The sequence below is a fragment of the Glandiceps talaboti genome, chromosome 13 (assembly GCF_964340395.1).
Source record: "Glandiceps talaboti chromosome 13, keGlaTala1.1, whole genome shotgun sequence".
Lineage (NCBI taxonomy): Eukaryota > Metazoa > Hemichordata > Enteropneusta > Spengelidae > Glandiceps > Glandiceps talaboti.
Window position 1 is genome coordinate 17,141,740 of NC_135561.1, and position 22,500 is coordinate 17,164,239.

Sequence of the window (22,500 nt, forward strand, 5' to 3'; positions counted from 1 at the left end):
AATATGACTATTCGTATAGTGTATAAACTTTTGACAAGAAACTTGAAAAAGTTAAGGTGCCGCGTTCGAGCTCATACCCTGGAAACACATTTTTGGGGGGTCTGTCTTGAGTTGGTTAGCAATTTTATTCCTTGCTTTAGGCCGGCAACAGTATTTTGCTCTCGAAAATCCTCCAGTCCCCCCCCCCCTCCCCCAAGATAAAAATGCAAACTACCGACTTGATATACTGCCATGAATGCGCGTCAGCTGTATTTCTAAAATTAGCGTACGCAAACAATCGCGACATTCATGGCTTGCTGGTACGCTCACGTACGTCCATTGTGCCGGGGAGCTTTATATTGCCATTTGGGTTTATTGACCAGTCATTGTACTTTCAATAATAATGTTATCACTTATGGACGTACATAACAGGATAGATAAAAAAAATATGGGTTCGATATGAAAAAAGAAGGCCTTCTTCTAGCCTTGATTGAGGTAAAATATTTCAATTCTATGTTTCAGTCCTCCGGATCCATGGACAGAGAACCTTCGACAGGAATATATAAGCTGCAGGTAGTAACAGTCCCAGGGTACATATAGTGCAGAGTACGTACGGTCATCTTGCTAGCCGCGGGCTAATTTAGCAGTTCACTGACACTTCCATATGTGTCTTTCATGCGAGTGAAAAAAGAGCAAAAGAAAATAGAATGCTTGCTGCTTGAATCATGTGTAAAATAATCTTTGTAAAACACTAAAGAACATCATGGCAATCGGGTGACAGGCAATTTATCAATGTGTTTAAATTTATCAAAGTAAAAAATATCCTTTTAACACCAAAATCACATTCTCACTTTCAATTTCAGCACTTGGGAGCATAGAACAATAAGTTGCACTAGCTGCAACTGGGGCGTTATATTTTAAAAAAAAAAGTTTAGCTAGGTACAATAACTTACTCGTAATATCTGTAGCTATAAATCAAACGATAAAGACAATCAAAGTGATTTTTGGGTCCGCGCCCAGAAAAACTTATTCATTTTTGAGAAACAACCACTTGAACATTTGTTGACCTTGAATTGACCGTGACATTGACCGTTGAGCATTTTTCCTTAGATTAAATGAAAATGGGAGCAAGACCTTAAACTTAAGCTTGTTATCGAACTCATAAATTTTCCTTCAACATTTAGCCACGTACCCCTGCATGCAGTGTGTTGAGTGTTTGTAGATGGACTGATATTCGCGACTAAACCCGACAGTCTATGAATATGCATAACACGTCAGTGAAGCTGTGAAAGCCGCAGCATACGTAAAAACAAAAGTTTTCAACGATACTGTCGGGAGTGGCGCCCTTCTAGCACAACACTCAAAATGGCTGCCCCCATGGAAGCGTTTAACACTTGGGGAATTTGACTAGTAACTTCGTCTATTTTTCGTCATTTAAGACCTGGTTTAAACTGGCGACCCTCAAATCATTTCTATGGGTGTAACTTTAAGATCATGAGTGTTAGATTTTGAATCTTTACAAGGACGAACTACGTTGAAAACATCACGTTGAAGAAGAGCATGACTGACACGCGAAGTTCAATATCTGAGGTTGAGGAGTCGAACTCGTCGTTACCACCAGTACCTCAGGAACAGGCATTTTTAGAGACCTACTTCCTTACGATCAGCCAGTTTGCCTATGATAAAGCCAAAGAATCAGCCGTAAGTAGCGAGTCGAGAAGGTTTATTTTTTCGGATTCTTTTGCAATTTCATTGCAGTCTTAAAAAAATTAATATTATATTATAATTTAAAATAACCACACAGTACACTGAAGTATAACCGGATGGGTGCTATTTCCATGTTACATGTTACATGTTACATCACAAGGATTCAGCAGGCTCAATTAATTTTGTTTACAAAAGCAAACAAACAAATAAGCAAACAAAAACAAACAAACAAACAAACACATAAATAAATAAATGAACAAACAAACAAACAAACAAACAAATAAATAAATACTGACAAACATCAACAATAGAGTAATCACAAATCAATATCAACAATAATGAATGTTTTACTGTATCAAGAATTAGTATATGTTTTCCTTTATGCAAAATAGTCACAATTTCAATTACCTCCATATCTCAAGACACGCTCTAACCCAATGATTTGTCTTAGTGTTACTGACTCAAGATGCCAAGTGCACCAAGACAAGGCATTTGCTCCTGGAAGCACAGAAATATGTTCCAAATTTGAAATCAAGTTAAATAACTTGGCTGAAACTAAAGGAATCTTCAGGCACTTGAAGATAATTGGCTAACCTTCCAATTGAAGTTTCATGTGAATGTAAATTGCATGTACATTATAGGTTTATAACATTATATATGTAAGACAGTGGTGGTTGTGATGATGGTGCAGGCGGTGGCGGTGGCGATGGTGGTGGTGGTGGTGGTGGTGGTGGTGGCAGTGGCAGTGGCGGCGGCAAATGTGCTATCCTTAATGATGACGTACTATAACTAGCATGATTAGGATGGCCATCAGAGATTTATAAACTTCTTGAAATAAATTCTTTTGGCCTTAATTTCCATGCCTCCAGTCACCCTGTATAGTCATCATTTCACACCTACCGTATATGTTGTTTGTCTAGGACAAAGAAAAAGATGCTCGTAAGAATACATACGGCACAACATGGGGACAGATGTTATTTGCATTGTCTCACCTTGCTACTGCCGAGAAAACCTACTCCTCTTTGTTATTCCTAGGACAGAAATGGTTTGGTCGAAAAGATGTGAGTATAACATATATAGCACATTAGAATGTGTTACAATTGAAGCCAGTTGAATTGGATTATGGATATAGTAGAGTACATGTACATCATGAAGTTTTATGTCTTTAATAGATTCTACAACTGCAGCTAAGTAACATATGCCAACTTGAGGAGGTACAAAAACAGTGCCCTTAGGGAAAGTTATATGCTTTAGGTAGTGACTTCAAGTATTATTACTTTGTGTATGAACACTTATAATAAAGTGTTAAGTTACTCCATGTTAATAAGTTTTGTTTAATACAGTGCAATACAATGTATTGCTGAATGTTCATATTGTTTTGATGATATTTCATTAGATGAAATACTGTACATGTATATATATGGTCATAACAATTCATTGACTGAAGTTTCTCTCTCATGCTGTCTCTGTCTGTCTGTCTGTCTGTCTGTCTGTCTGTCTGTCTGTCTGTCTGTGTCACTTGGTCTCTCTCTCCCCTCGCCCTTCTCTCTCTCTCTCTCTCTCTCTCTCTCTCTCTCTCCCTCTCTCTCTTTCCCTCTCTCCTCTTGTTCGCTCTTTCTTTCTGTTCCTTTCTCCTTCCACCCAACTCCTTCCCCACCCTTCTATCCCACTGTCACACTCCTCCTTGCATATTTCAGTCTTTGAGGACCTCCTACAGCCAGTTATATACAGAACTGAGAAAGATTGAAAACATCGGAAAACATGCCATGGGTGGCACAGCACCACAGTTGGAAGAACTATTAGCACATCTATGTGGCCAGCTATGTCAGTATATCCACGCCAGACAAGACATCATGGACTTGTATCCTTATCTCACCATAGAGGGCGGTGTCTGAATATAATGACCCTTTATTGATCAGAGGTGCATGAGGTGCATTCGATTTGCACAATCGTGATTTATCGATCACGATCATGATTTCACGTTTCATACTTGTATGAATCACAATCATGATTGGTAATCACAGTAATCATGCCGTGAACCATGATTGATGTGATTACAAGATGGCTGACAATGTAATATCATGAGAGGATCATGTGCACGTGGCTGATGGCAAGTTAGAAATGACTTTAAATATTATGTAAATAAGTTTTGATTGGTTAAATGATGTCAGATTAATCACAATGATGATTGTGCAAATCGAACGTGCCCCAGAATGCATTGAAATAGCATTTTATTAACGCTTTTCTTTTACCATCTCGTGAAATTCTGTAATCAACAAATTTTGAAATGATCATTTCTAAGCTCATAAAATGTTACAAGATATTCTTAAATATTAAGTACTGGAGTCTTACACTTTCTTTAACAACTGGCCAGTTATGAAATGTTATCAAGTCAGGGAGGTCAAAGGTCAGATATCAATTACTGTGATTTGGTGAATACCATTACAGAACGTACTCAAAGGTAAGATTAAACTTTGTGGTAACAATGGCGTTGAAATTTAGAATGTAAATTTATTTCTATCGAGATTCATGTATATTTTGGAGAGTTTTTTAACGTACTCTACACATACATGTAGCTGCAACAGGGCTTCATTTTTTCATCATGTAACCAAAGATATATTCACTGAAAATCAGTCTGATACTTATAAAAAAGATATTGTAAATGTTAATTAGTGGTCAATATTATCTGCAGGTAGTGTCGTGAAAACTTGAAATCTTGGGTGAAAGCTCGGCCTTGAGTCCGTCACCATGTTAAAACTGTACTAGTTTGTAATTGTAGTATCGTTTCTCAATTACAACCACAATTTATTCATTGAATATTGTTAAAATATCAATAATGAGACATTGTGGATACTATTCAGTGGTGTTATCCATATGTAACGCAGTAACAAAATGAATTTGTGATTGCCGTTGAGGGCGCTGATTTTCAGGTATGGACCCAAAATAAATTTGATTTGATTTATCATGTGTGCAATTACATGTGATATGTACATTCAGCCATAATTGATTCAATACTGTTCAGAGTGTAAGATTTTATGAGTAAGTTATTGTATCAAAACATTTTCTAAAATAATGTTCAGTTGCAGCGAGGGCAGCTTTAAGTCTCCGAGATCATTTACAGTAACGTAAAATCCGTACATTTTTTTCATTTTACTAAAATAGTAGTTTCCACCTCAGGAATAAAAAACTTAAAAGTTTGCAAGTACTTCAAAAACTCAAATCTGTTCTCTCAGTTAAAATGAAGGATAAAAATCAGAGGTCAATATGCAAATATTTTAAACTAAGACCAAAGTGATATCAAAGTGAGGCCATTTTTATAATCCAATATGGCCGCCAAATAAAGATAGTGTGAACCTCAAAATTTTTTTTATTTTGAAGGACTAGTAATAAAGCTCACACATGGCAGACTTTGGAGAGATTGTAGGAACTTGATTTTCTGTGTAAAGTATGTCATTAAATCGGCCCCAAAATAATATATAAACCTGAAGCCTGTGCCCCTTTAACAGAGTGAACATGGATAAAGTATTTTTGACATTTTGCACTCTTTCCACAGACATTCCAAAAGCTTTCATCATCCCATACTGAGTCCATTGAAAACCAGTATAACCCAGGAGTTTGACTGTCTACAAACACTACTACAGGCAGAGTTAGAAATGTCACAGTGGAAGTTTCTACAAAGTCTATTCAAATTACATGATGTTAACACCAAACTAGAGGCTTGGGGAATTCCCCAACTTATGAAAGAGGTAAGAGGTCAAAGTTTCTGACCTAAGGGTCACACATCCTGGTACTTTGTGGATGATAGAATTTCATCATGATTGATAACCTGGTAATGCTCACATCTCTTTGACTGGATGAGACAGAGAAGTAAAATATATTACCCATAAGGGATGATCGCACAATGTCACACAAGCTCAATCAACGAAGTTAATTCCATAATCCCCTCTCCCCTCAACCTAAACAAATGTTTACAAGTGCGACATCAGCATGTTTATATTTGGTGTAAACCAAATCTGATTAAAATCCGATGTGGTGAAAGTGTTTAAATGCTTCATTTACCTCTATTTCCATCATTTTGTGTCGTTTGTTTTTATACTGACTGATGATCACTCAGTACAAAAACAAACGACACAAAACGATGGAAATATAGGTAAATAAAGCATTTAGACGCTTTCAGCACATCGGATTTTAATCAGATTGGTGTAAACCATGAAGAAAATTGTAATGGTCACATCACTGCGATCTATACAATGTGAAAAACATGATTGTAAACACATTCAAATACTACCGGAAACCCTGCACTGTATCTCACATTAGAAGTAAACTTTAATTATCTTATCTTAGAAGTGCGAAAATGAAGTTCAGCAATCTCATTACCCCCCCCCCCCCCCCCCCGACTCTCCCCTAAATGAACCAAGTTCACTTATTGAGGTCATGTGACATCGTGCAAACGTCCCTAAGTTTCTCCAAGTTTTATCCTTTTGATAGTTTACATGTTATAGATTTCTCTATGCATCATATTTCTAAACATGTTCAGCGTAATTTTGAATATTAAAAACGTGCCAACACCTAAATAATGTACATGCTACAAATACCACAGGCACCAGAAACTGGAACCAATAGTCAGTCTACAATGACTAGGAAATCAATCCCATATTTTCTGTTCAAATGTATATAACTTAATTTCCGGGTTGTTATGATATACTATAAACTGACATGTATTGTTTGTGTTTCCATAGCAACCTAAAAAGAGACTATCCAGTCCTTCTCATAAAACGCCACCGGTTCCACCATTGTACCAATGGCTTATCAAATATAAAGATGCACTCATGTCAAAGGTCAGTATCAAAATACTTCTGGAATGTTTGTAATTGATAAGTTGAAATTTTAGGGAGTATATTTTCGATGAAGGCTTGTCATTACTGGGAATAGAATTTTTTATTACTTAGGTGCATCATTCAATTATCTTGGTGGTCGACACCATGCTTACAGTTTTTGGCTACATTTTGCTGGTGGGAGGGGGAGGGATATTAGTAAATGAAATTAACTAATGTTCCACTAGGCAGACATCGAATACAGATATCAAACATTGGCACCTGTGTGTCAGCATCTAGTTGTAGTGTGTTTAAATGGTTGATTTCATTAAGACTAAATGTTCAAGAAATTCTAATCTTGCTCTCTTAATTAAAATGTAAAATTTTGTATTGGTTTGTATCAAACAGAGCCAGTGAACAATAACCTGCAATGTGCTGTAATTGAAATTCTTGTTTGTAATATTCTGTTTTTCTCTGTTTTTCTTCAGTTCAGTCTATATTTTCATGAGATTCTCAGTAAGCAAGCCCCTGTGGTCGAAATAAAGAGTTTGTTATCCAAACTGCGGGTAGACTACTATTCCAAGTAAGTGAATTAATATCAGTTTTATGAGATTCTCAGTAAGCAAGCCCCTGTGGTCGAAATAAAGAGTCTGTTATCCAAACTGCGGGTAGACTACTATTCCAAGTAAGTGAATTAATATCAGTTTTATGAGATTCTCAGTAAGCAAGCCCCTGTGGTCAAAATAAAGCGTTTGTTATCCAAACTGCGGGTAGACTACTATTCCAAGTAAGTGAATTAATATCAGTTTGATGAGATTCTCAGTAAGCAAGCACAAGGGCACAATTTTCAGTGAATATTTTGCTTGTTGTCTGGTCGAAAATATTAATTTAAACCTGGACATTTTTGCCAAAGACTTTTTTTTTTCACTAATTTCACTGTAAAACAAAACTGCAAGTGACTAAAATGTCTTCTTGTACATGAACACAATATACCAGTCTGGTAATTAGTGAAAGTTAGTCTTTGAGAACTTGCTGAAGACTGTAACGCAAAATTTTGTAGTAGTGAAAATATCTAGGTTTCGTCCAGTTACTCCATGTAGGGTCTATGGTTACACCTGGCGGACAGCTTTAAAAGTCCGTATTTGAAAATTGTTACACTGACCTTAAAAGTCAATGCACATTAAGACATTGTCTTATGTCTGTAGCACTACCAATTTCTTAGCCAACTAGTAGATTGCTTGATATATTCTCCAGATCATTCTGAGATTTTTCTTCCTTACTTACTTCCAGATTTGTCTCCTTCCATAAAAAATCTGATGCATTTAACATATCCCTAGTATTCCATGTATCAGGATGTGAGGATACGTACAAGGGACACGGATATCACCATCCGGAATCTGTCTTTGAACCGGCAACTGGATTGGATAGTTATCCAGCAGTTGTCAGTTATCCACATGTAAGTTGGGATAAGAGGTCAATTAATAATTATAATAAATAATCTTTTGTCGTTCAAATAAATTCAGAAATGTTATTGAATGGTCGCGACAAGAGCAGCACCGTAAAGTCGTAGTGTTGAAGAAGCAGGAGGAAACCAGAGTACCCAGAGAAAACCTGCGTTGTTAATTGGCAGGGTCAAACTGAGCATCACCCTTTTTATATACAGATCTGGTTAAATGTTAATCAAACTGTAGAAGGTAGTGGTAGGAATAGACACACATTTGTCAGCATGGGATTCTTAACTACAATGTTTTATTTGTCTACAGGACCGACCTGCCAATCACTGGCCTAATGTAGTGATGTTGATGACAAGTAGACAACCAGAACTGAGTACACCAGATAGACTTGTCTATTTCTATGACAAGGTAAAGTACGTTGTACTGTGTTCATGACATTTTTGTTCACCATAGTCATCTTAATCTTTTGGTGTTGACAAATACGAAAAGTGCCAAGAAAAAGAAATTAGGGTACATGTGATGTCATCAGTAGTGAATTTCCCATAAACCTTTGCAAGAAATCACCCAAAATGGCTGAATACCTTGTATTTATTGTACCATATTATCGTGTGAACAGCTACAGCAATATGTGTACTCACAGGTGATTCAATACTGTTCAGGATGTATGATATTATCATAGTCATTATGTCGAACAAAACAGTTTTTTTTTTATTTAAATGCTCCACAGCTGGTTCAGCTTTAAAGATCTTTTGGTTTCAGTACAAGATACGATATTTAATGGATCTGTTGACTACGCCAAAACATTTTTAGTAACTTTTGATATATTTTGTTTTTGTATTTTACAGCATTTCCAGAGCACATATTATATCTCTAAAGTAGATGTTAGGATGACGTTAGTCATCATTTATGACACCAAGAAAAATGAAAAAGACTCCTATGTTAATGCATTTATGACAGGTGAGTTCAAATTTCGTAGAGAGAGAGAGGAGAGAGAGAGAGAGAGAGAGAGAGAGAGAGAGAGAGAGAGAGAGAGAGAGAGAGAGAGAGAGAGAGAGAGAGAGAGAGAGAGAGAGAGAGAGAGTGTGTGTGTTTGTGTGTGGACGTACATACATACATACATACATACATACATACATACATACATACATACATACATACCTACCTACATACATACCTACATACATACATACATACATACCTACCTACCTACCTACCTACCTACCTACATACATACATACATACATACATACATACATACAAACACACACACACATACATACATACATACATACATACATACATACATACATACATTACACATAAATACCCCACAGAATTCAATTTATTTACTTTCCTCCTGATAATCAATATGCTTACTTGTCGGGTTCTAACTCCCAACACAGTGTGTGCAACACTTTTATAATTTTGCATTTGATATTGTTTGAGTGTGTGTTAAAAGTATCATGTCGCAAGAGGGAAACACTAAGGCAACTTTAATATCCCTGTAAATAAATTTGTTGCAAATGATCAAATATGTTATTAATTACATGTCATATGTTCTATGTGTTCTTTATTTGCTTCTTCTTTTTTTAAATACAGAAATGAGTTCTCAGCTGAGAAGTAACAAATCATTTGCAAGTTTGAAACCAGGATCAAGAAGCTGATTATTGTAACAAGACCAACATTGAAAATCAAACGCACAATATTATCTCTAATTTCTAGTTGTAAAACATTTTTATTTTCAAAAGACAGTATAGAAATTTGTGTGTCTACCCCTCATTGCAATTATGTTAAATGTACAAATACGGCTACTTCCTTGTTTTCAACATTTCTGGATGTTTTATATTGCCACAGCTTGCTAATCATGGAAATAAAATATTTTAAGGCCTACTGTATATAGGTTAAAAATACATATAGGAAAAAGTTGTCTGGTTGAGAGCTTTTATAGAAAGAATTTGGTCTGAGAAGGAAAGAATTGCATGTATCATATTTATGCCTTAAAGGGGAATACTACTCCTGGAAATAGAGACATTTTCATAAACTATGGGTTGTGGAGAGTCATTCCATGATTTTACATCACTTACAAATTGCTTGCAATTTCACAAACAAGTCTGTACAAGTTTCTGTATACAGCTATTACGGTTTTATTTCGAGTCATTAACGCAGAGTATTACAGCCATACATCATATACATTAGTGTTGTAACCATAGTTACCAATGTAGTACCATAAGTATTATTGTAACCATGAGTGTCGTTGCAACCACAATGGTCATTGAGACTGGTCCCCTTGTATGTAGTGTTATGTTCAGTGAGGCTCAGGACGTCGTGTTGTATTATTGCAACTATATAACTTTATTTACATAATGTTGACATATACACATGATGGTGATGATGTCATTGTCAGAATGATCTCATATATTATTCATTAAATATTAATGTATAGATCATATTATTACATTTTCTTCTTCCATATTCTCCAGAGTTTTCTTTAATTTGTCTCTGAGTGATGCTGTTAATTTTTTAGGTGGATGCACAACAGGTTTCACGGACTCACCGATTTTGATGTGGTATGGTTCTTGTAGACATCCTAGGCCTGTGAATACTTTTGGAAATTCTTTCATCAGTTTATTTTTCTTCTCCTGACTTTCCCTCTTTCCGAGACTCAGGATAACCTTTATCAGCTCTAATTCTTGCGATGCTTTGAATCCAAGTAACGGTGGCTGGTTGGTGTCTGTGATGAAGAATTCTAGTTGAGTATCCATACACATCAGTTTGCACTTACCAAGGACTTGTATTCTGTGACTTGAGTAGCTTGTCAGTGTAGTGCGAGTTTTCTTCATTTCAACCTTAGGTTTCAATTTCTTGAAGATCCATTTTGGTATAATGTTTGCTTGAGATCCAGTGTCAATTTTAAATTTGACGTCTTGAGAATGTATGTGAATGGTTTAATACAAACATTCATCTGCCTTGATCTGTGTGCTTCTCTTTAAGTTAAGTTTTTTTCTCCAGTGCTGGTGAAAATGATTCATTTTCTGACACTTGTGGCATTTCTTTCCATATGGTGGACATTGTCGTCTTACATGCTTGGTTCCACATTTTCCACATTCACCTCTCTCGTCAACTTTTGACTTTGGTTTTGCCCCTTGAGCATGGGTACTTTTTCTTTGTGAAATTTCTGCATGACTTCACATCTTGAACACTTGTGTCTTTGGAAATATCTTAATTTCGAGTTTTTCCGCAACTCTTCACTTGATTTGCATATTTTCATTGTGTAAAATCCACCATTTCCCATGTGGATGCCATTTTCAGTGATGTTTAGGAAACAAATTTCTTCTTGAGCCAGAGTAATTTCTTTGTCTCTAGTTTCTTTGAAGTCTGATTCAAGTTTTTCCACTACATCTGATAGATTGAAAACTTGCTCCTTAGCAGAGGCATAGCAAACCTCTGATGGAGGGTGCTGTTCTTCATGAGATTTCTGTTCATTTCCAATGACATTAACACTTGTCTGCACACAGTCTGGTATTACCTTGGTAAGTGAGTTAAACCAAAGACATCTTCAATGTCATCTGATAGTACCAACTGTCCAATGATGCTCCATTGCAGGTCTGTCTTTACTGTGAAAGGTGCCAGGGCTGGAGGACAATCTTAAGTAATTAACAAACCTACCTCACACTTCTCTAGGGGGTGTATTAGATGGGCGATTTCTTTATTAAAGATGTGGCGATTTATTTGTGATCTCCGGAGTGGATATTTGTGATTCCTCTACTGGTATATACTCTCGAGAATATGCTGTAGGCAGTGTGATTAATACATTTGCATCAAATCCATGAACCCTGAGATTTGGATACTTTGGCATGCAACAGCTCGTTCACATGACTAACCATGGTGGTTAGTCAAAGGCTGACTGGCTCAGACTTTATCCATAGCTGTTCACTAGTGTGATCTAACATGAAGGAAGTATCTGACTGTGTGTCGAGTAGCACTTATAGCAAGATTTCTCTGCCTGGATCCTTGCAACTGGAGATTCGTACTGGAACAATCATTAATGAGATCAGGTTTTGTTGTAGGCGAGCAACACAGTGACAACCAGCTGTCTTTACTTAAGTCACTTTTTCTCATTCTCGGTCTGGTGCACATGAGCTTCCCGCTCAGACGACTTTGATGCTTTGGATATATTGTTCTCTTCTTTGCTATGCAAGCAGGTGGGCTGCTTGGTTCTGTCTTATGGCAGGGTGGTGGTGCCAATACAGGCATAATATGAGGGGTTGTCACTGTGATTGGGAGGCCATCAAGCATTTCCTCTCTCTTGTAGACTGCAAGCTTGGCCTTTCCAATACGAAGTTCTCTCATTATCTTCTGGGTATCCAGTTCTCTCATTTTGCTTTCCATCTCTGCTTCTGCTTCAGCTTGATGTTGTCTTTCGGCAAGTTCAATCGTTTTAGCTCCTCTTCTTGTGCTGCCTCCTCTTCCCTGGCCTTAAGCTCTGCCTGAGACTCCAACCACTAACTAATCCATTTAGTGGTCTGAGCTAAAGAGCAGCTGCTCGCACAGCAGAATCGCTATGTATAGATGAGGTGCTGGACCTTTTAGATCTTATGGATGACTCTGCACAAACAGGCTTCATTGGTTTAGTATATGAAAATAAGGAACCAAACGATGCCATGCTTTGCACGTCAGCTTACTTGATGAGACGCTGTGCATGAGTGATAATTCAATCTACATAGCTGTTCATTTGATATATACAGCCTTGGCGGTGTCTGCCAATTTAGAGCCTCTAGTTCTTCTTAGATTCCCAGGTGATTGAATTTTCAGTTCTTGTCACCTTTGATCAGTCTTTGATAGTTGATAACAGGACGTTAATATGGCGGTATACAGCAGAGTGATCTGTTATGATGAAATTCCAGGATCTCATTCACATTCAATTGTCATCAAGTTGTGAAGACAGGTTACATAGAATAGGTTATGTTGATCTTGTACATTTATACTGGAGGGTATCTTTGGTACGGGATATTGTATCATGGGAGTCTGTACAAATGATGTATTCATTGGCTACACACTGACAATGCTATACATTTGTCATGAATATTCAGTGTTCAACCACTGAATACATTTATTTCTGCTGACTCCCATGATGCAATAACCCATAGCAAAGATACCATATAAAGACACAAGATCAATTTGATGTTTCTCTGAAATCATGAGTAATTGTAGGTGATGTAAAATTATGGAATGACTCTCCAGAACCCATATTTTATGAAAATATTTTTATTTCCTGGAGTGGTATTCTCCTTTAAGGCACCATTGATAAGATAGCACAAATGTGAGAATTTAATGGTGAGCCTTTAAAGTTGGAAGTTAAATCATGAAACTGTATTGAAGAGCGTGAAATCAGTGATATAGCTAATTTTGAAAGTAGCTGGTATATTGTGAAAAGTAGCCAGTGATCTGGGACAAATTTTCAAATGACAAAGTACTGGTAGCCATTTTTTAGGGCGGCCATCAACAATTATGTACATCCCTGGACCTTCTCTTACTTGTAATTATGTCAAAGTACACTGGACATATTGAGGAACTATATTACACCAGTGAAGTAATAATAAATGTGTTCTTGTACCATGACCAAGGGTTCTTATTAATTATGAGTAACGTTTGGCCAGTTCAGGTTGACAGGCTTCACTGCCCATTTACTTTACCCAAACTGACAAAACGTTACTCGTAAGTAATAAGACCCCTTCTTGGTCGTGGTACAAGAATGTATTATCACTATGTTTTACCAACTTGATGAATCTAAAGGTATATTATACCAAGTAGCTTGCAAACGTGTATGTGATGGATTACTGTTGAAATTGGATAGAAAAGATTATTTAGGTGCATTGTACATATATATGTTGTAGGAATATATGGAAAGATCAAGCTGTAATTTTTATAAAGAACCTAACAAAAAGACCCTTGGGAGAGAATGTTTCTAAACTTAGCAAAGTCAAGTTCGGAGTGTATGTTGTATGTTTTCATGTTAAGTTCCTAAATTACAATAAAGGAATGCATACTGTAAACATATGTGAAATGAAATTTCTTTATTTTACACATTCAAACAGAGTAATTTAATTAAATAAGATACTGTTACAAAATATTCAAAGTGTTGACTTTCGTGAAATAAATAAATTCTGCTATGATACCAACCCCTTATGCAGTTTATTTCATGAACCTTTAGGAATCAACAGGGGCATTTGATATCATTCGGAACACCACTCCAGGAAATTCACATTTTCATAAACTATGAGTTCTGGAGATTCCTTTCATGATTTTACATCACCTACAATTATTTGTGATCTTGTGCATTTATGGGGTATCTTTGCTATAGGCTACTGCATCATGGGAGATAGCAGAAATACATTACGCAACGGTTGAACACTGAATATTCATGACAGCTGTTTCACACTAAAATGAGTAGCATTTTGTACTCATGAATATTTAATGTTCAACCATTGAATAATGTATTTCTACTATCTCCCATGATGCATCAGAGTAAATTCGGTTAGAAGTGCGAAAATGAAGTTCAGCAATCACGTTGATGCCAGATCAACTCCTCCCTTAAATGAACAAAGTTTGCTTTTTGAGATTGTGTGACATTGTGCGATGGTCCCTTCGTCAATTTTGTTTCACATTGATTTTTTCAAGTAGGAAACCATGAAAAAACTTAAAAAATCACAAACACCACTGGACCACTACTAGAACAATAGATGTGAAACATGTTGCAATTTAGTAATTGATCCTTACAAACAATGCAGGCGAAATATGTGATGTTCTCTGGTTAATTATAATTGTGAAATGACTGTCCAGAACCCAAAGTTCATACCTTTATTTCCTGGAATGGCCTTCCCTTTTAAGATTCAAAGCGTTAATGACTTTCATAGACCTTGCTAGACTTGTAAACTTAATGAGCTCTTAGTACAAAATTTTCAAATTACACCAGCGAATGCATGTACATGTATTCTGGATAGAAATAAATGACTTTGTTGTTTTGATGTGTGTTGTTGATATCACAGCAAAAAATTGTAAAGTTATAAACATTTAGTACAGTTACTGCATAATTCAGAGAGTCCATCGTAATCATAATGTATATTTAGTTCTTGTAGCTGTTATCGTCTAGAATACATGTTATGAAGAGAGTTTAGTATTGATCTGTGTACTTTGCTTTTTTTTTTCGCCATCCCGCATGTTACTGTTCTTGTACACTGTAAGATACATTGTGTTGTTCAGCCCTATTAGGGTTCTTAAGCCACGACTGTACAAACCTACCCAGTATCCTGCAGATCCAACCAGATTGGGTTGCAGCCAATCAAATATCGTTATGCTCTAAAAGGGTGTCTAAGTGACCATGATGTCAGCCTTTCAAGGCTGATTTATGAGACCAGCCACCTAATGTTACGTCAATAGTAAACATAAGTTTCCTGTCCAAAGTCTGATATTTTATAAAGTACAAACAATTAACAAGTATCACCATAACAACAACAATCGTTCGTAACATCAGAAGCAGAAACTCTTCTGTCTATTTGATTTTTAATCTACATAATGACCTCTGTTTGAACTTCTAATCACAAGTTCAAGGAGTGGCCTAAATCCTTTGATCTAGCAGGCATAGTCTTGTAGAATAGCACAGACGATGAGTGCTGGCTGATAGCATGTCATGAATGTATCTTACACACTACTATTCTGGCTGTTCTTGTTCATTTGCCCTTAGCTACTATACCTACAGCATGGCATCCCTTGTCTGTCTTGCACTGCTTAATCTTCTTTCTCCCTAGGGGGTATCTGTTTGTAAACTAAGTATAAGTTGGTCCTCTTTCTCCCTAGGGGGTATTTGTTTGTAAACTACATACAAGTTGGTCCTCTTTCTCCCTAGGGGGTATTTGTTTGTACACAACTAAGTACTAGTTGTGAGAAAGCGAATTAATATTAATTTGTCCCTCACTGCTCACACTTCAGCATTGTATTATCTGCAGTGCCTGCTATTGTCATACAGTGCACATATTGATGTTGCAGTTTTCATTGTTGTTGTACACCTTTTGATATTGCATCTCATCCTGCAACACTGCTACATCTCCATCTTTATTTAAAGATTGGCCAATGTTGATTTAGTTCATTAACTCTTTGTTGTTTATCTAGCAGACCTTTTCCTTATCCCAGTGTCATTAATGTACAATGTACATCCCATCATCTCTTCCTTTTGTAGCCATTCATCCTGTAGTACCTCTCTATCCTGCCATTGTTCAAATTGCGTCACTCATTCCCTGTCCTGCTGCACCTCATCCTGCAGTAACTTTTCTGTATTCCATTGCTGTTCATCTTGCAGTACCCTCCTTATTTGGTTGCTGTACATCCTGAAGTACCTTTTCTGTATCCCATTGCTGTTCACCCTAAAGTACCCTCCTTTAAGTCAATTGCTGTTCATCCTGCAGTACATTAGTACTTCTTCTGTATTCCGTTGCTATTCATCCATCATCACCTCTTCCTTATCACACTGCTGTTCATCCTGCAGTATTTTGTTCTCATCTGGTTGCTCTTCACCCTGTTCATCCTCCTCTTTACGTTGTTGCTGTCTATTCAACTTCATTAGTAATGTATTGGAACTCTTCTTCCTCAGAGCTAGTACATTATGAACTCGGACAATCCCTGAATTACCTGCACTCAACAACCACTGATGGGATCCTAAGTTAGGGTTCCAACATACCTGTGTGGTCAAGACGACAAAAAAGTTAGGATCAGATCAACTTTCAAAGTCCAAACGACATGCCCAATCCTGATCTCACACACATCTAAACAAACACAAAGACTATCACCTATTAAATCAGTAGACATTACTAACAAATACTGACACGTTGTTTTGATACCTATTATGGCAGAATTAAGATCTGCATGGACCTATATGAATTACCATACCATGGAGTCGCAAATGGTCAGTGTGGCCGGCTTGGAAGCTGCAGGTTGCAGGTTCGATCCCCGTCGCTGCCGTTTGTTTGTGAATGGCTAAAGTCCTTGGGCAAGATTTGAACCATGCTTGTGCTCCAGTCAACTCAGTTGTATAATTGGGGACCTGGTTTCACATGTAACCCACAAAAATCTAAATGTACTTGATTGGCAGAGAGCAACTTTGACATTTTCCCCTAGAACACCTTTCCAAGGAAGTGTGTATACCAAATCTGGGCTAATATCTTTAGACAGGACTTACCTTGTTGATGGCTTCAACTGGGTAGTGATCTGGTCTTGGATGGCTTAAATTGCTTTCCTGTAGTAACTGTTTAAAAGCTTCGGTTTTCTTCTTGTCAAAGTTGAACTTTTGAAAAGATAAAGGTAAGTGACATTATTTGCAAATTATGGTTGAAAAATATATCTCTTACATTTCAGAGTGCATGATGGGAAGGTGATGCTACCTCAGTTATGTATTTATAATTCATTGGTCAAAGTAGGTATTATTATTATGTATGTACCAGAGATTACTTGCAGTGTGCATGTGCATACTACTGGTACTTTCACTGCAGTGCAATACTGAAAAACATTACAATTGCAAATTTGTATACCCACATGCAAATTACAAGCAAATGAGGATGCGATTGTTCGCTATGCACGAAATCACGTGGTTGTGCCAAAGACTATATGGCAAGCACTCGTGTAAATACCCCGAGTATGCCACACTTGTCCTCACATGTCATAGGGTTGTGTCATATTCCAACATGTGATTGATATGTATAGTTAAGCCTACTGTTGTCCAACAGTTCCAAATATAATCATCCTTGTACGTTATACACATATATATATAATCATCAATCTCGCCTTGAGATTCCAAAGTACCCTTCAAAACTACCACAAAACTAATTTTATTAAAGCTGCACTAGCTGCTATTGGAACGTTCTTTTAAAACTTTTTTGTTACACATAATTGACTTGTAATATCATACACCCTACAAAGTATTGAATCATCTATGGGTAAATGATTTTGTGTAGCTGTTACATAATAATTGTACACACAAATCATGCACAGCCACATCTGCCCCCACACATACACACTTTTCAAATGGTGGAAGGGGGGGGGGGGGGGAGACTGTATCCAGGATAGGTGTAGAATATTTTACTGTTAGTGTTACCATTGGTAATGGAAGTACATGTACTTACCACATCCATATCATGAAATACTAAACAATATTCTTTATCAACATCATGATAATTACTCGGTAGTCGTTCACTGCCTTCCATCTTTGTCTTCTCTTTGCTAGCACTGTTAGTGTTCTTGTTACTTCCCTCATTCGTTGTCTCTAGCACACTGCCGTTTTTCGAATCTTTCATTCCTGTATCTGTGAATGTGACATCCATTTTTGCCAATTCCCTTCTATTTGTCTCCTTTCCTTGGTTCTCCCCCATGTCATCAGTAGGTTGGCTATTCCGGCTAACAGCATCCGTTCTTTTCCCTGGAACATCATTTGTGGTGTATTTTTCTCCATCTTTTGGCTGAGAGTAAAAGTTCTGACTATCAGCGCCAAGTTTTGGATATTCAGTCCACCCCTGAGTTTGGTTTGTGTTCTCAGTACTCTGTGAAATCCTTGTAATAACATTTTCTGATGACAAGTCATCTTTCTCATTTTCAATTTCACTTCCTCCAACTTCCGCATCGTGTTTTCTCCTACTTGTCAATATCTCATCATCATCACCACAATTTGTATTATGTTCTACCTGTACACCACTTAGACCAACTGAGTCTACACATTCTATATTTCCCTTTGAAAGCGCGTCAACATTTTGCTTTCGACCAGTTTCTGAAATGTGTGATTCTGACTTGCCGGTCACACAGATTGTATTTCCATCACTTTCTACTGCATCATTTGGTCCATCTCCATGGTTACCAGAATCAGAAAACTTAGCACTATTTTTGATAAATTTACCACTGTCCCTTTCATTAGCTACATCACAGTTTGACAATACAGATTCAGAGCACTCCAAGTTCTTTTCCTTGTTAGTCCTTGTTTTATCACTTCTTACGTTCCTCATGTCTGTAAATTTCTCCTTATCACTCAACTTTTGCTCATTACCTACATCTGTATCCATGGTAACAATCTCCATGTGACAGTTGTTCTCTTCATCTCTATTAGCTGCACTTTCAACAATCAGTGTAGAATCAGTTCTGGTATCTACATCACAAGTATCTGTTTCCATGGTAACAGTCTCCATGTGATGATTGTTTTCTTCATCTCTATCAGCTGCATTTGTAGTAGTTCGTATAGAATCAGTTTTTGAATTTATAATAGCTTCATTTGTACTCTGTTCTTCCATCTTTTGTGCTTTTGCCTCTTTTCTGTCCAGTGACGATTTCTTCTCCACAGCAACACTGTAAACAAGCTGAATAGAAAAGATAAATGAATAAATGAATGAGTGAATGAGTGAGTGAATGAATGAATGAATGAATGAATGAATGAAAGCAAGCAAGGCTCTAAATGAATAGTGATTTGTGGAATAGATGTTGCTCTAATTTCCGTCACTGACAAATTTTCATAATATATACAAGTTTGGTGTTTTTTTGTTGCTTTTCTCAAACTGTATAAAAACAAAATCCACTGGTATCAAATGCAAGCAATATAAACAGTCAAGAATGTATTTTGATAATCAACAAGTATTGATGAGGTCAAGTTCACAATGAGCAAATATTTTGGCAAAAATAATTTCGATAATAATAATGTTATTTGAATCAAGTCATTGGTACAAGGAAAATCAAACTTTACTGTGAATGACTAATCATTTCCTTTTTTTAAGTTTCCTGCAATCAGGACGCTGAAAATGGAATTCACGTAGAATATTCAACTTATTAACTATCCCCATTCATTATACCAGGTATATATGCAAACTCAGAAATCGTCCAAAATCAACCACTTTATTTGTAAACAAAATTAAGAAAAGAGGATGGGAAACATCCTCTAAACTAGAACAAGTAAAGAACATTATAAGATTGAAGAAGTAAGTAAAGTAAGTAAGTAAAGTAAGCAAGTAAAAGTAAGCAAGTAAAAGTAAGTAAAAAAGCAAGCAAGTAAAGTAAGTAGTAAAGTTAGTAAGTAAAATTTAAGTAAAGTAAGCAAGTAAAAGTAGTAAAGTAAGCAAAGTAAGCAAGTAAGTAAGTAAAACATAAGTAAGCAAGTAAGGTACAGCAAGTAAAGTATGTAAGTAAGTAAGTAAGTGAATAAGTAAGTAAAGTAAGTAATTTGTTTATTATAGTGACATGAGGTATTAAATTACACCTCTTTAGTACAATCTTGCAAGAAAGTGAATATGAAACCTCCCAGACTTATGTGTCACTTTTAAACATGAACTTAAAGAAAAAATACAGAGTGCTAAATAAATGCAAAATAACAAGTCAAAGACTAAATAAATAAATCACACATAACTAGCTAGGTCTGTACAACCTGGTTTTCCTCCTACGGAAGGCCTTTTTACATAAATTTCGCTGAGTTTGTCACAAATTATCTATAAAGAAATTTCAACTTATCTTGGTCTGACAGAGTACTAAATCCAGACTCTGTTAAAGACGTCAAGTACAAATGTATAAGATCTTCATAGATATCACATGAATCACATGAATATGATACTTACAAATCTTGATCTATGTGCCCCTTTACTATGTTTATTGAATCTGTAGATGTTTGGAAGAACTGAACCAATGACACGACCCACTGTATCACATGTAGCTAAAGTGTTTAACCACTCTGAGAAAGTTATACCCTGAAAGAGAAATAATATCATGATGTCACAGTACTTGTGGGAAGTTGTCTGATATTACCGGATATTGTCATGTCATTTGATTGCAACGGTCAAGGCTTTCCCAGTCAGTCAGTTAGGTCAGTCAGCCTGAGAACACAGAACGTCTGGTCTCTGACTGTTTAAAAGCTGTCTGATATTAATCTTTATGGTTCGGATATGGGTTTTGCAGACCAAGGTTGTACTGCGGCAGGGCCTGACTTTGAGGAGGGCCTGTAAGCCGTACGACCGAGGTCCGCAAAACCCATATCCGGGTTTTAAAGGTTTTACCATATACCCCGTGTAGTGGCACAGAAACATTACCTGAATCACACAACCACATATATTGACAATGACTTTTCTTCTCGCAAAAATGTAAAGAAAATCAAGAAATTAACAAAGCCAAAGTCAGACTTGGTCTTTATAATGTGTAGCATTCTATCAGTAAACCGTAGAGTTATGGAATCCAGGGCTCATATAGTGTTAACACTTTGATAAGTTACTAACACTAATTACATTGTATGTCTTTACATGAAACTTGTCTCTCATTCCTGCTTACCACAAGCAAGCAAATACACTGGTGCTTTTTCATGGGCTGTATATAGTTTTTACACTTACCCATATACATGAATTAATATTCATTAGGTAGAGAGGTTTTTGTTGTAAGAATCCAGTCTCAATGAAATGTACACCATAGTGGTTACGACTACCGGTTCTGTTGAGTAATAAAATCATAGTTACAGAAAATAATATCAATATGAAATATTGAAAATAATTAATATACAATGTCATATTTCCATAGCGAAACATTAACCATTCGCCCATCACGACTCCACAAATACACCTACATACATGTACTTACACTGAATTATCCTGTCCAACACAGCATCCATTCCAATGTGACTCCACAAATTAAATACAACTAATATACTTACACTGAATTATCCTGTCCAACACAGCATCCATTCCAATGTGATGACCAATAGCATTGTGTGAGACTACCTCGTACCATAAAATTGACAGGCCAACTAGTAGATCTAAGGTCCCAGAAGTTGAGATAACGATCAGCTCCACATGAAGCTAGGAAGTGTTCACTGGTTTTACACCAGGATACGTCCGATACAAAATTACTGTGTGCTTGGAAGGAATGGTAGGGTGAAAAAACGGCTGGTGTACATGTTGGTGAGGTCGTTTTCAGTAGTGGTGAGGTGGTATGCAAATCCCATAGGGCTATCACTCCTATTGAAGACACAATGACATTAATATAATTATAAAGTTACTGGAAATTCCATGTATGACCTAAAGCAATTCAAAGCTGGTACTCTGGCTGTTCTGGAGAGCTGTATACAGAACATTTTTAGAAAACAAAAAGAGAAATAATTAATGCAAAGTCCAGACATCTCTATTCTTCTTGCAGATCACATAATTTTTAGAAACCAATTGAGTAGTTTTAGCTCAGTTTATTCAGATACAGATTCAGATTCAGATTCAGATTCAGATTCAGATTCAGATTCTTTATGGCTGGCCATATGCAGAGGAGGTATAAAAACACTGGAATATAACTATTCACGAGCACTCCTAAAAACAGGGTAAAAAAAAGAAAGGATAAAAAGGACAGATAAAAAACACCACAAGATAAAAGTGGCAATCAAAACCCATTTAATAGTCAAATTAACAGCTCTAGCCCTTTTAGCCCTCAGTTTTCTTCATTGTGTATGGTGCCCTCTTGTGACAATTCTTGCACAAATTTCTGTAAAGTGAATACCCTAAATA

The 22,500-nt window shown here is 36.6% G+C and overlaps 2 protein-coding genes across 2 annotated transcripts in view; one reads left to right on the forward strand and one right to left on the reverse strand.

The window, feature by feature from the left end:
- The first annotated feature begins 1,358 nt into the window (after positions 1-1,358).
- LOC144445044 (KICSTOR subunit 2-like) lies at positions 1,359-9,727 on the forward strand. The gene is made up of 11 exons (XM_078134595.1): positions 1,359-1,680; positions 2,607-2,747; positions 3,384-3,547; positions 4,061-4,147; positions 5,240-5,432; positions 6,426-6,524; positions 6,989-7,083; positions 7,791-7,956; positions 8,264-8,362; positions 8,800-8,911; positions 9,554-9,727. The coding sequence occupies exons 1-11, from the start codon at positions 1,540-1,542 to the stop codon at positions 9,616-9,618; spliced, it is 1,362 nt and encodes a 453-aa protein (XP_077990721.1). The 5' UTR covers positions 1,359-1,539; the 3' UTR covers positions 9,619-9,727.
- Positions 9,728-15,615: 5,888 nt separating this feature from the next.
- Positions 15,616-22,500, reverse strand: part of LOC144444358 (uncharacterized) — an 11,446-nt gene continuing 4,561 nt past the window's right edge. The window contains exons 7-12 of the mRNA XM_078133772.1: positions 21,663-21,966; positions 21,346-21,442; positions 20,584-20,712; positions 18,124-19,341; positions 17,184-17,288; positions 15,616-16,685 (exon numbers count right to left, since the gene is read on the reverse strand). Of these exons, the coding sequence (XP_077989898.1) occupies positions 16,443-16,685; positions 17,184-17,288; positions 18,124-19,341; positions 20,584-20,712; positions 21,346-21,442; positions 21,663-21,966 (2,096 nt within the window). The 3' untranslated portion in view covers positions 15,616-16,442. The remainder of the gene's footprint in view (positions 16,686-17,183; positions 17,289-18,123; positions 19,342-20,583; positions 20,713-21,345; positions 21,443-21,662; positions 21,967-22,500) is intronic.

Excerpts from the sequence above, each read along its gene's own strand:
- LOC144445044 (XM_078134595.1), top strand. The coding sequence starts at position 1,540 with ATGACTGACACGCGAAGTTCAATATCTGAGGTTGAGGAGTCGAACTCG. Across the intron at positions 7,957-8,263 it reads CAGTTGTCAGTTATCCACAT|GACCGACCTGCCAATCACTG; the intron begins GTAAGTTGGGAT and ends ATTTGTCTACAG. Across the intron at positions 8,912-9,553 it reads TGTTAATGCATTTATGACAG|AAATGAGTTCTCAGCTGAGA; the intron begins GTGAGTTCAAAT and ends TTTTAAATACAG.